We start from the raw sequence: 15,081 nt of genomic DNA, 5'->3' as shown, positions 1-15,081 counted from the left end.
AAGTATATGCAACAAAACTGGCCTTCTTGCCAATTCCATTGCTGCACAGAAAGCCAGTCCAACTCCAAAAAAGAAAGAAAAGGACAGTCGTGCTCTCTGCCCAAGTCCCAGTGCAAACTGCTGAATGCAGCCACCTTCCTCAATAGTTCATCTTGGGAAATAATTTCTAACCAGCGGTTGCAGACATGACAATGCCAGACCAAGATTAACAAAGGCACTGAAGCACAAATTAACCTCACACTTCTTGCTGACCTGATTAATGCACACAGGTCTCAAAACTAGATTTAGGCTAAAGTATTATTACTTACCTGAGATTAATGCTAATAATCAGGCTAAACAGCAAGGTTTAACTAGAAGTGCAGGGTTGATGGGGCCAGACCTGGTGGGAGAGCCATGCAGACCCAGCTGGGCTTGAAAGTAGAATTACATGTTGGGGCAGGCCAGTCTGATGAATGAGGGTTAGAATGTCAAACAGAAGATACAGCCAAGCTAACTCCCCACTCTGCTAGTGAGAGTGTCTCTTCAGTACTTAACCCAGGAAACCTTTGTTGGGGCTCTTCCATGACACGTGTTCGCTTATGACAACTCCAATTTTCCAACAAAAAACAGGCTGTCACTGTACTGAAACTGCACTAACAGAAGGTTTCGTTTTAAATACAAATGCTATAATAATTTTCTACAGTAACTGTAGACAATGCACTTGGTCACCTTACCTGGAACTGATTTTGTTTCACAGCAAGTCAAATATTAACATCTGTGCCTTTTATTTGGATTCCCCCCATTGACAGTAAAAATACTTGGGTCTGGCACCTACAGCCCAGTAACAGGAGCCTTTTGAACAATTAAATTGCACTGACACATGTAAGTTTTTGTTGTCTCCCCTGCCCAGTTGTTGTTGGGCAGGGGAAAGTTCCAAGGTTTGTGAGTGCTGGCCTTTCAGGCACTCAGCTTCATGGTTTCTCAGAGAAACCTAGAGTTTCCAGCCGGCATAAAAAGACCAGGAGAGCAGCTCAGACTTTTTCCACAGGCTTTATTATCGTCCGTGATGGGGTCAGGCTGCAAATCCAAAGATGGGGGATCACACATGTACTTTTATAGGGTTTGGGGGGATCACAAGTAAACCAATGGAAAACAGGGTTAACACATTTTGGCCAACTACATTATCTTTCTTTGTTTGGGACAACCAATTATAAAGAACCAAACCTAACCAATAATATTCTAAAAAGACAAGAAGAAGAGCTTGCATTTTTCTAACATGAGTCATTCTAAGCAAGTAGTTTTTCTTATCTCAAAGGAGGTTCCAGGGGGCCATGGCAGGGCTGTTTCCAGAGGGATTCATCTCTACAGACACAAAACAAAAGTTAATGCAATTCAGCAGCCAGGACATTGCATGACATGCCAATACATACAGTGTATTTCAAACACCAACATGATGTTGTAAACTTGTGGAAAATGTATTTGACAGGAATTTATTTGGTTTTACTAATGAGAGCTCAAGAGATAATTTAATGAGCCTCAAGATCAATAGGGAAAAAGAATGTCCTTTATTTCACACTTGTCTTCCTCAAATGTAACATTTTATAACCTACGTTTCAGGTTTTGAAGCACAGGCAATGAAACTGGATATCCATGTCATCACCTCCTTCTGGAACATTTAATTAGACATAAATGCCACAAAGTGAAGGTAAGAATATCTGGACACAAGCGTTCAGAGCTCACATTTCATCTCTGCACAGGTGAGAAGACCCTATGCCTTTTCAGGCTCAGTTCCCAGCTCTTCTCATCAGCCATTTGATGAAAGAAAAGTATCCCGGCACCTCCTGTTTCTGTAAGGAGCCTGAGAACTGCAATTTCAGTCCCAGCAGCAAAAAAACCCCAACCAATCAAAATTAAAAATCATGGTATAACAGCAAAAGTCCAATGACGTGCTCCAGTGAGACCAGCACTTTAATGATGGGAGTAAGCTGTGCCTTGAGGGAAGGCATTCTGAAGTACATCTGTCTACCGAACATACTTAACACAAGCTGGAGGCAGAATGGCAGTTATCACCCTTACTATCTTCAAGGAATTGCTTTCAGGTCAAGATAATTGTTGTCAGATCCTATTTTTCTTCCCTATTATCACTGATAAAGCTGTTGGTAAGCATGGTGACTCCCAGTGACACAACACCCCATCCAAGATTTGACCTAGATCATAAAACTGATTTTTACCGTAGTCAAGTCATCATCTGCTAGTAGCTTTGAGCTTGAACTCATCAAAGGTGAGCTGAGCAGGAGATTGGGTGAAGAGTCTGGACACCTCCCAGATCTAGAAACACCTTTTAAAGTAAGTTTATGACTTGAAGTCATTGTTTGTCTACTGCCACATTACAGTTGCTCTTAATAGAACATCTGCTCTCCAAACAGGGGCAGCATAACACTTTGGCAGCATGTCTTATTTTTCTGCCAAAATGACAGGCCTGTAGAAGCAACATGCTGGTCTACAAGGAGACTATTCCTCAGCTGCATTTGCCTGCTCTGCAACAAAACCTTGTCATACTCACATGCTCAGGGAGCTGAGAGACATAGCAACTCAAATCCACTTGTACCAGCTGTCTGGATCTCTCCTTGAGATCCCCACATCTATTTTAAACTGCTTTAATTCTAAAGCCTCCATGCACAGTGAAGCAAGAGTTCTTCTCTCCATTCCACTCAGAAGATACCATGTGTCTGAATGAGTCTGGTCCTGTCTACAGTAATGCCAGGGTTATTATCAGATGTTCTTATCAGGTGATCAACAATCCATTTTACAAATGATTGCCTGCCCTGGGAAGCAGCACAGACCACAGACTCCATGTGCTGTCTAAATTAACACAAAGCTGAACTCACCAGTCAGTCACCTGAAAGATCAGTACCAGCTATATGAACACCTGCCTCGTGTAGCTCACCTTATCTATTAGTCCCCATGCAGATTTTTTTCTTGACAAGAACCTTCTCAAATAAATAATCTTTTGAAGAGAAAGAAAAAAGAAAAAAAAAGGGAAAGAAGAGGAAGTGTGGATTCAGGGAATGGTGGAACATAGGAAATAAATTCACAGCTAATAAAACCATTTCCGTATAGCAAGTATTACAAAAGAAGGATATTAGAGAGCTAAATATGGTCAGGCAAAGCCTTCATTTAATAAAACATTCAGTGACATTTTATTTGTATCCTTCCTTATGTTTCTGCTTCTATTCAGTCTGCCTCTGAGTATTAAATTCCTGCTGCAGGCTGAATCCAGGCTAAGATTATGCACAATAATTGCAAGTTGAGCTTCAGTTTACAGACTGAGACAATAATGAGTCAGAGAGACTCAATAAAATCCTGTATACAGACAGGATCAGACTACAAAGCCTTGGGATGTCTAAGTGATACCATAGCATTTGGGAATTTCAGAATTTCAATTTACCACATGCAAAGGGCTGGTTACAAGCTCCATGTGGAGTGGGATGTTCTGGGAGCTATTTGTGTTTCATAAATTAGGTTTTATGGTATTTCACTGAAATTTAGAGTGTTCCTGTTCCACTTAGCTGTCAGTTCTAAAACCCACTTTGCATTGCAACTCAATCACGCAAACATTAGCAATGGCCTTGGTGCTTACCTCTACAGCCAGCTGACTTCCATCTTTGCCTACAACTTAATCCACAGAAATTATCATTACAGAATTCATATTATCATGTGAAAATTCATTTTAGGAAGTCAACATTTGAATTATTTTCCTCTTATTCAACACAGAGTCTGATTTTTATTTTTTACTATGCTGACAACTTTATATAAGCAATTTATAAATGCCCCAGAGAAAAGAATAGAGACTTCTAAAATTGTGTATGCTTCCAAATCTGTTTTAGAATACTGGGGTATATAAAAATCCTAACACAAATTCAATGAAAAGATAGACAAAAAATAAAAGAAGATATCCACATGGACAGCAGTGGGCATTACCAAATACACAGGACAAGAATTAACTTCTGAACACTCACAAAACATTTGGTTTATACCTTGACCACAATGGTACTGTTTACCAACAACTGCAGAGCTAGAATTTCAGGAATATTACTGAAGTCAAGAGCCTCTCTTTACAGCAGCAGACAGAGTGAATACAGACTAGCAGCAATAAAGCTCCCTTTCCTAGGCAACAGGGTTAAAGCTAGCAAAGGTATTTAGCAACTTAGACTGAAAGAAAAGAAGCGCCATGAAAGAAAAACAGGTTTGAATTAAACTACCCAGTATGTTTTTGTTAGTGTTGAAGTCTTCTAAACTAAAAGTACAAAATGGAGGAAAAGAAGCACTGTGAGGACACATTTAGATTAAAAAAAGCCCCCAAACCAATTAAGAGAATAAATTAAACACAGTCCTAGACCTGAACAAATTTACATGGTTGTTGGAAGATACTGAGGAGTAATTACTTTCCAATTGAGTGGATGCCTGTCACAGAACAGGAAATCCCCTCAGCAACAGGCAGGCCTGAGGAGTACATCCAGAGTAGATGCTATGAATGATTAAGATTAACACTGTCAGCTAAATAGAGGCATAGGAGGAAAGTTTGTGGGAGAGAGAAACTTTCCTCTGAATTTAGATCAATTAAACACAGAACAGGAGCAGAAATTTCTACTCGCTGCTGGTGTTGTTAAATGTGGAATAATACCCTAGAAAGAACAATTCTTAAGTAATTCATATATTTGACTGGTGTGGATAATCCAAGCAATTATATCCTTCATCCAATTCCAAGACTCAAGCACATACTTTGATGAATACATCACATTCCAGATTAAGGGAAATATTTTGCCATGCTACTTCTTTGGTGGAAAACAGATGACCAAAGTATAGCTGAGGTGGGATTAAAAGAACTTCTCTGAAGCTTAGCATGGCAGTGACATGAGCTACAGATAACTTCTATAAAGGATTAGAGAAGAATTATTTGACTTGCTGCAAAATTGGCACTTTTTGATCTGACACTTTCCTCATGACATGCAAACCTTTGTAAGATACACAGCACTCAGTTACAAGTGGTAAGGAGAAATTTGATCTTCCTCTCATTTTCACAATTAAATCATGGAGCTCTCCCTCCTCTTAAACGAATCTTCTCTTATTTGTGACTAAAATTTATCTTTATAAATGCGCATCTTCAGGTTCATCTCAATTTGCAGCATGATAGCAAAGGTGTTATTCATCAAGGATGGCACATTTTTAAGTGTTTCATGTCAAAGCTGGGTTGATATGTTTTTCAGTAGGAGGTCACATTCCTGTTTTCCTAGTCTGCAGAGTGACCCTTCTTTGCTGAAAGGGTCCTTATGCATGGAGGAGTATCTGACACAAACCAAGCTGATATGCTACTGGAGCTTTGCAGTAATGACAGCAGGATAAAGGAGGCCTTTGAAGTTCATGGAAGAGCAGGAAGAAGTGATAATTCAAAAAGCTTGTCAAGAGCAGGAGGAGAACAAATTATCAATTAATAATTCACACTTCTATTTCCCATGTTATAATAGTATCTCAAAACAGTTTGCAAACACTGATTAAGTTTAATGACATGCCCCTGAAACAGACAAGCACAGCTGAAGCTCTACTTCTACCAACCAGGATGGCACCCTGAGAGCATTTCCTTTAGCTGATCTATGCCCTCTCTTTCCCATCTGTTAAATGGTGATAACAACACTATTACATGCAGTGGCTAGAAGCTTAGTTACTTCTAAGTCAAAACATTTACAGATAGAAAAACAGCACACAAGGACAATCTCATATGTCAGATTACACTCAATTACACTGAACTAAAGCTACCACATTTGACATAATATAGCCAGTGGGAAGAAACCCCTCTATCTTCATTTTATAACACCATACAGATCTGCCTTGCTCTGTCCCTAAGTACCCAGAGCACTTGAGTTCTAGTTAATGACCAGGATTCTTGGGTACTGTGCTAACATGAACACATTGTAATTACAGTAATTAGATCTGCCATAGATAGAATTGTGAGAAATTAAAGACTGTCCACAGTAGTATCTAACTCCCAATCAACACAAAGTAGTTGGTGTGTTTGCAAGCCAGGACAGACATACCTATAGCTGCAAACTCCAGAGGGAAGTTTCATTTATATTCAGATGGGAAGTTGAACACATCACACTTTCATTCCCAGCTTTGAAAGACAGGTACCCTCACATCATCCATTTACAGATAGTGAAATGGCAATTCAGGGAGGCTCTGAGCTGTCAACAGGAAAAGCCAATTACACAGGCTATTTCATTTTGGGAACTCCTCATTCCCAACCACATACTTGGACCATTTTCTTTTAAAATAAGCCCACAGCCATGGCTGTTCTTGTCCTAATGGAGAGAATTCCATCTTCCTTGTTTGGGCTTCTTTCACACATATAATCAGAAAGAATTACTTTGCTTAACCTTCTACTAATCTAACATTTCCAGAAGGACCAAATATGAAGACAAAAGTAACGGCTTCATGAAATACAGCTCTTTTCTTCTCTTGAGCCTGACAGTCAGTTCCAAAACCAGATTGTCATGACAACAAACAACCTGGAGGCAATCCAGCCAGTTAATCTGCAGAGGAAGCAGTCATCCCAACCTAGAAGAACAGCACTGCTGCTTTAAGCTTCAGAAGAAAAAAAAAAAAAAAAAAAAAAAACGGAGAAAGCAAAAGAAACCTTACCACCCACATTAATCTGATTAGGTTGCCCTAGAGCTGTAGTGAAGAACAGTCCTGCCCTGGGCACGTGCTAGGCCCTCAGCAGCCCTTTTGTCCTGCTCCCAACAGAGAGCAGGTCCGGGCCAGACCCTCTGCAAGGCTCTGATCCCAGCACAGCTATGTTCCCAGGCTGTGATGTAGCTCAGCATGCAGAAGAGTTACCAAGATGACCCCTCCAACCTTTACATGTGGATCCAAGGAAAGAGCTCATACATAGGTCAGGCAGAGGTATGACACAGAAGAGACGGTCACACACCACTGCTATAAACCCTGTTTTGTTGGCATTGCTGTTGTGTGTTTTTCCTGTTCCTCTGTGAGTTGTCAAGAATATTTATCAGCATCTTAAGTTCAGGATTATTTTATTTTCCACAAAGGATTAATTAATCAGTGCAGGTAGACAGTAAAGTAATTCTCCTTCAGTTTCACTAATTACATCTTCCTTCATATGCTGCTTTATCTCTCTTTGTCTGTTCTGCTTTCTATAGGCTGAAGCATGCCATGTCTCCTCTGAAAATATCCACAGTTTCCCATATTTTTTCCTACTCTGGTTTCTTGGTAGTAACTCAGACATTAAAATGTTCAGCAGCAGATGCCCAATACACACTGTTTGCTAACCTCAACTCATTCATATATACTTCATGTTTTATTAAATACTGTGGTAGTAAGTTATAGAAAACAAAACTGAGAAGCACTACCATGATAGGATAAAAAGAATAAAAATGTCACTGTGTTTTGAGATTCTCCCAAGACTCAATACACAACAATTTTCAAATAAAAATTTTCTTCCCTGTCTTCAGGAGAAGGGTAGGAATAAATGCTTTCACTGTAGACCTGTCCTGCAGTTCAACATGTCTTTCAGAAGGTAACTGAGCAATGAAGATCTAAAGCTTTAAGCATACACAAGATTTACTCATCTGGTAAACAGATATTCACTTCCAACTCAGGTTTTACTATCAATTCCCCCAGGTCCAATCCATCTCACAGAAGTACTAAATAAACTCCCAGCAACTTCAGTGAGCAGTGGATCACAGACTACAAACACTTCCTGCAAAAGTGTGATTTTACTATCCTGAAAAAGATACCATTCTTCTGAGCACTGAGAATGAGATGTATGCATGTACACACTCTACACATTTCACTCTCACTATCTGCAGTGCTAGCCAACACAGAGCAAACCAATAGAATAGTATTTTCTGCTGAGCCTGTTCTGTGTTAATTTGAGTTGGTATAATATTGCAGAAGAGAATAAAACCACTGTGCCTACCTTGAGGGCTGTCGCAGCTTTCTTCATCGCTGTTGTCTTGGCAGTTATTTTGACTGTCACACACAAAGCTTTTATCAATGCAAAGACCATTTTTACAGTGGAATCGGGCAGTAGAGCAAAGCAGGGGATTTGCTGCTGCAAAAAGAGAAAGTGATACCTTTCATTAGGAATTTTCTCGCCCAGGCAGTTAAATAGCTGATAAGCATCAACCACAGGTCACAATCCAACAGCTGGTCAGTTCACTGGGTGTGTGGGAGTAACTTAGCAATCAAACCAGCCCTGGCTCTTTAACCAGGGAGAGCTGAAACTTCTAATTTATGCAAGATTCATTACAATTAGCAGAGATTTAGCCCACCCACAGTTGTGATAAGCCTTCTGTTCATTTTCCTAAGAGCCCAATCATGATCACTGTTCCACACATTTGCTCACACTGAAGACATATGGAGGGTAGAACTGCCTACCATAAACACTGCCTGTTGATTCCCATTACAGAAGACTCAGTTTAGCTGAAGTTTCATATTATAAGACAATTCTGACTGAGAACTGTCAGGCAGTGGTTTATTTACCTCTGATTCTCTTCCCCATTCTCCTCACTATTTTGAATTGATACGATGGCAATGTTGAAATCTCTCAGCCCCTCACTGTTTGAATTTCAACTCCTTTTTAAGGAACAATGTTTGTTTGCACCCTTCATATACATCATATATCCTTCAACCATATCCTTTAACACAGTCACCTCTTAGCTGAGATATGCATAATTTAGCTGGTTTTAGTATCTACTCATAAATAAATCTCTGTCCTTTAATACTTTTTGGCACTCTTCTCTGAACTCCAAACAATCCTTGCTAATGGGGTGACTGAAACAGAATGCAACTTTCCAACTGAAAAATCTTAAAACGGCTGCTTAGCTGCCCTGTCTACTTCAAACTACTTCTCTGCCACAATAACAAAGGGGATTACAGTTTCCAAATACTATCTGGCTTATGTTTTTTATTCTTTAAAGTAAGAACTACATTTAAAGAGTTTTTAATAAATAAATAAATGAATAAATAAATAAAACTTTGTAGTCTGCCCTGCACATAAGCTGCAGGACAAATAACACTCCCAATTTCTCCAGCTTCCCAAGAGCTTGTTTAGCATCAACATGCTAAAACTCCTTTGATTTGAAACTGCTGCACACTTGCATATCACATTGATTTTCAAGGTCACCTTAGAACCTACATGGTTGCTCCTCTTTGTAAGCAGTAACTAAAAATGTAGACATGGTAAAAACCACCAAGTGCTTCAATGGCATAGAAAAATGGGGAGATCATTAGTATGTTATCATCAGCTGTAAGCTGGAGCTACACACTACAAGCTCATGGGAAATTGTGTCATTCCTAAATGAACTCAATAAGCTGGTGCACTTTCAATTGAGACCTGCCGCTTGTCAGTCCACCACCTTAAGGATATTTGAAGCACTTTTGACAAAACTTATTTTTAGTCCACTTGCTCAAGCGTAATCCAGAGTAATTTCCTCAGCCTTCAATGCTTCTCTGGCTTCCCTTTCTCCACAGAAGTGCTGACTCCCTGCCACAGTCCGACCATCTTCGCAGGGCCCAAACCAAACTCTCCGGGACAACAGATTCCACCTTAAGAAAGGTTCATGCTGTGGTGGAAAGCACACAAACCACCACCAAGAAAAGGTAGGTCCTCCATGAAGCAGACAGTGATAGATCACTCTAAAGATTGCCCCTTTTGTTATCTTTGAAAGCTGCTGTCTGTTGTCCTCCTCCTGACCTTTAAAAGTCATTGAAAACAAAACCTCAGCATGCCTCTGACAGGAGAATGAACAAGTATTTTGCTGCAAGTTTTCAGCTAGAGACCCATGCTTTTACCAGCTCTCAATAGTAACAACAGAGCTGCTGGATCCAACGTAACTTTTCACTACTGCTATGATATATCCCTGCTAGACTTACAGATACAAATGGATCTGTGCAGAAACACACAGAGGGTTTAGCCCAAAACAAGCAGTACTTCAGCAGTACTTCCCTGCTGCTGTGCATTGGCAGGCATGTCTGGCTTCAAGAATCTGCCTCTCCTTCCAAAAACCTGTTTCACTAAATATGCCATTACTTGCCCTTTTTTTGTTGTTTGAGAACATGTATAAACAGAGAAACCCAGATGTGCTGATGACCAAATACATCATATTCTTCAGTGACAAGAAACAGGCAAATAAAAATGGAACAATTCAAATTATATTTAGTATTTCTCCAATTTGAATTGCATTTCAGTACAGAGAACATGCACCTTAAAAATCATTTCAGGGGCTTGAAGTATCATATTGGCATTGTATACAAAGTAAGACTGAGATAGACCTCAAAAAAAAAAAAAAAAAAAAAACGAAAACGGCAGACTCCTTTTCATTAAGTGAAAAGCCGAGGATCATCTGAGTCGTAAATGACAGGCAGAATATTTGACTCAGAAACTGAAGGCTACCAAATGTTTCCTTTCTAAGTAGCATCAATTAGTTGAAATAAGCAGCAGTGCCCTCACTTGCAAGCAGGCTCCCACTTACTGCAGTTCTCCTCATCGCTGCCGTCGGGACAGTCCTCGAAGCCATTGCACCGAAAGCGGCCAATGATGCAGTGGATCCCACTGGCGCAGGGGAAGAATGTGGCACCACATTTGGATTTGGCTTTTGCTGCAGGAAGAGACACAGGTGGGCAGAGGTCAGGGAAACAATTTACAATGGTTAGAGATCCTGTTGTAGCAGTACAGTTAAGGGTGCTCTAAGCAGTGCTGTTGGCACTGATGTTTGGTGCCTTGCAAGCAACCAGTGTCTTTGTGAGACTAAGAAACACAAGAGACCCTCATAAAAATATTTTTCAGGCTGCAAACTCAAATAACGCTCCCTTTATTTAACATGATTTATATAAAACTGGGTGCAAAAGGACCACTGTATCACCCACTGCACAGCACAACTATTCATAAAACATTAAGTACTAACAATAGCATCAAAATGTGTTTAACACATGATTACAGAATGCCATTATAATCTCTAGTACTACACATTTTTTACTTTACTGCACAGCAACTCTTCTCAGCAAGAAAACACTGCTCTCAGCCGTAGTAACGCAGATGGTTCCACCATGGTGCTCAAGGCAAGCACCAGTTAAATCCTGTGCTATGACCAGTCTAGAACAAAACAACTCCCAACAAATAAAATAATTTTACAAGACAAAATATTACATTTTTGCTTTTTCAAATTATCTCATGACTCAATGGCCCACACCACAGGACACTGAAGTCTTCAGACAGTCCAGTCCAAAGCAAAGGCAGTCTCTGCAGGAGGAGTATGCTGGTAACTGCAGGAAGGTGTGTATAATGCAATATGATAGCACCACTGATGGGATAACACCAGGAAAGAAGCCAGATCCAGAGCTTGCTGGCCTTTGAAGCAAATATTTCCAACTTCTACACCAAATCTACCAAATCTAAGATGCGCTTACAACCGACAGGTTTCAAAATATGACACACTGGGTATCACAGCAAGAGGCAAGTTTTTTGATGTGGCCCTATGGCACATCAACACACCAACCTTCAGTTTTACAAGACCAGGACAAGTGTATAAGTGTACAAACAAAACAAAAAAAAGTATATGTAATAGGGATAAACAGCATTAATTTGGAAGGAATCCTCTCTTCCAGGATTAACTACTAAGTACAGCTGTAGCAAAACCTTCTTCCATTGCTCAACAGAGTGCATATAAATTGCTTGAAACCACCCACAGTAATTCTCACTTGCTTTAGTGTCATCCAAAAATCAAACTCGTGCAGTTCCTCTCTTGCATGTTTTTCTTCTTTTTATTAGTAGTTTTCAATTAGAATAATGAAGTATAAAGTAAGATATATCACTAAATTTCATATAATTAACTACCACTTTTTCTAAAGAGTATCCAAGGTCCACTTGGGGAGAAGAAAGTGAGCCATTATTTTGCAGAAAAAGATGAAAAATTACCCTGAAGTAGCCACTGTGCTTCTCACGTCTGGCAATAGAAAACCATCAGCAGAGACATTTGAGCCCCTGCAATTCTTCACATAACTTAAAAGAGCAGCTTCTGTGTTAGAGTTCTGAGACAGACTGATCTCAGCTAAATAATTCAATAACCACAAGGTGTGAGGCACCATCATACTCCCAGTCTTTAAACAAAGGCAGCAAAACAACCTCAGCAACAGATTCAGCGTCATCAAAGCAAGTAGTCTGTATTAATGCACTAACAAGCCAGACAAGATGCTGCTGGAAGAGAGTGATAATAGCACATGTATATGAAGAGGTGCCCAATGTTTCACATGTTGTGCTTTTGTTGTTGTTTTCCTTTCTATAAAAGCTAACATCTTTCTGAAACCATACAGTGAATGTTTCCCAAGTGCTTCCAGACAACTTATTTAAGAGATGTATTTTGAGCCAGAACAGTTCCAGAGGGGACTAAAGAAAGAAGTTCCAAGAGTTTCAAGAAGGAGAAGAAATAAGAAAAGTGGTAAGCAACTGTGTTTTTGCCTCGCTTCACATTTACTGGATCCCATTTTTCCAAGCAGGTTTAGGCACTTGGTCTGAATTCAGAGGATATCAACTTTCTGGCAAATCATACTCAGTGATGCGCGCCGTCCTCTCTGAAAATCTTCTAACATTTCTAGCATGGACCACTCTCTTACTCTTGTAGCCTATTCTTCCTGACAGATTTCAGACTGAGAGTCATCAAAACCAGAGCCTCTGGGTCCCTGAAGAGGAGACGTCACAAGCAGAGTGAACACGCAGTCAGAAGTGGCGGTGAGCACTGCAAGAGCCCCATTTCAGGTATGATAGGCACAGGTCAAAATATCCTTGGCTGCTCTGGCCCCCAAGGGTCCAAAGAACATCTGGGACATTCCCTTGAGTTACCACAGTAAAGCCATAAGTAATATTTAATGTTTGGCCACACCTGGAAGAAAACCATGCTGGAATCACAAGGAACAAAGTCAAGTTTCTGGAAGATGGACTCTTCCTTCTGTATAAAGCATATAGATACACCACCAAAAAAGAGGGAGAAACCATTCAGGACAATTATCTAATGCAAGTATTACTTAGATAGTTATATAATGTTTAGTTAAACATTTAATCCTCAGACATTTTTCTGTCTTCTCCTCCAGAGACAGCAGCCAGAGAACAAGAAAATTCTGTTTTAGAATAACTATTCATTAAAAAACACATACTAGTAACCACAGACCAAAAACAAACAAGGAACTAAACACCTTCAAATTATTTCTAATTTTTCCTTTTCTATAGTCCACTGTTTTTATATTTTTTTAATTGGAGGTAAGAAAAAAATAACAAACTAAACCCAAAATCAATTCTTTATATTCACAACAGACATGATATATAAACCAATCCCAATTCAACTCATACCTACATTAGAGACCCTAGAAATATAAAAGAGCATTTCAGCCACCAAGGTAATTCACTAGTCGCTCAGTCAGTCAGTTATTAGACACAAGCCTTGCTCCCAAACAGTTTTCCAAGTTCCAATTCCAGACACAAAATTCATTTTTCATATACTGTACACAAATGCAGGAAAAATGAGAAACCAGTAAAGTCTTAGTCCAACTCACATCCCCTGACTCTGGAGAACTCCGCTGAGGAATTTCAGCTTTATTTTTAATTTGACATCCTTCTTGTCCGCTGGCATAGTTCTCCCAAGTTTTCCAAGTAAGTGTTTTTTGGTCGCTGTTCCTAAGTTCCTATGGAAGGGACAATAATTTCTTCCAGAGCAGAAATCTACCTTCCCATTCTGCAGGATCTCTGGAAACACCCTAAACATGAAGGGCTGTCATTTTCTTCAATTCTCTGCCACACTAACAAGTAGCAGATACATATACCAAGATCATGACAGCCTATAGCATATTGAAGTCATGTGCTGCACTATCCCAGCATTCCTCTGCAATTCCAAGTCCCACTACATGACTGTTACAAAAAGAGTTTTCTTCTCCTTTGCTCATCATTGTGTCTTCTACTGCACAGGTTTCAAGTTTTCAGGCAGATCTGTATGTGAGAAGCTTTATGTTTATCTAACAGCAGCTATCTGTTTGGCTATTTCAGTGATTTCAGCCTCAATTACTAGCTTTCAAGGACAGCAATGTCTTTGCCCTCTATATTCTTCTCTGTTACGCTTGATTGAAACAGGCTTGGGAAAATCAAGAATTACAGGGATATCAGGAAATGACAGAAGTTAAAAAGTACACAGGCGCATGCGGATTGTCTGACCTTATTTAGCCAAGGTATTATAACCAGCTAAAGGAAAGGGAAGGAAAGAAGTTTGTTTTTAAAGGAACAGGCAAGTCCCCCTGAACCCATATCTCCAGAAAGGAAGAAACTGAGAGACCACACATTGGACAGGAAGGGGTGAAATACAGCAAGAAACCACAGAGCAGCTTGCAAAACTGTGGCTAAAGAAAGGCTACTCAAATACAGATCCTGTCTGGATTCAATATAGCAAGCACAAAAAAACCCACCAAAAAACTGCCATTCAACCAATTTGTGAGCCTATGGCAAAAAGGATCAATTCACTCCTGTTTCACCCTTCATTTGTTACCTACTCATGGCAGAAGTGACCCAGGACTGGAAGATTAATGTGAATCTGTATTTACATTACACAAAAGGGAATTGCTGTGGTATTTAAAAAGAGGTGCCAGTGAATTACCATGAACTTGAGGAGCCTCCTGTGACTCCATTACCCATGGGAAGAAAATGCTCTTCACTAAAATATTCTTTTCATCTCCTAAAGTTCAAACGTGAAGCGAATGGTGAAGATGGTGCAGTGAGCTGCTGGTCGCAGTACAAGTTTGCCAAATGTTCCCTCCAGGTTGCTTTACTAAAGTTCAAAGAAACTATTTTGGCAGTTGTATGTGTGAGTGCGTGAAGTCGCTCCTTATGCTACTCAGAACCAAATCCTCCCACCCTCTTCTTTCAAAGCTCTTAAAAAAACACTAGCTTCCCATCAGGACCAGTAGTACACTCCACTGAGGATGTGACAGTTTGCAGGCACAGCTCTACAGCAGTAACAGAAAAACATTTTGCTATCTTTAGGATCC

At 39.9% G+C, this 15,081-nt stretch overlaps 1 protein-coding gene across 1 annotated transcript in view; it reads right to left on the bottom strand.

The window, feature by feature from the left end:
• LDLRAD3 (low density lipoprotein receptor class A domain containing 3) overlaps positions 1-15,081 on the bottom strand; it is a 64,594-nt gene that overhangs the window by 37,635 nt on the left and 11,878 nt on the right. Inside the window, exons 2-3 of the mRNA XM_062495243.1 lie at positions 10,533-10,658; positions 7,976-8,110 (exon numbers count right to left, since the gene is read on the bottom strand). Of these exons, the coding sequence (XP_062351227.1) occupies positions 7,976-8,110; positions 10,533-10,658 (261 nt within the window). The remainder of the gene's footprint in view (positions 1-7,975; positions 8,111-10,532; positions 10,659-15,081) is intronic.

Source organism: Cinclus cinclus, chromosome 6 (genome assembly GCF_963662255.1).
Source record: "Cinclus cinclus chromosome 6, bCinCin1.1, whole genome shotgun sequence".
In the NCBI taxonomy this organism is placed as follows: Eukaryota; Metazoa; Chordata; class Aves; order Passeriformes; family Cinclidae; genus Cinclus; species Cinclus cinclus.
Note: the sequence above shows the minus strand (reverse complement) of the source record. Positions and strands in the feature narration are given on the sequence as shown.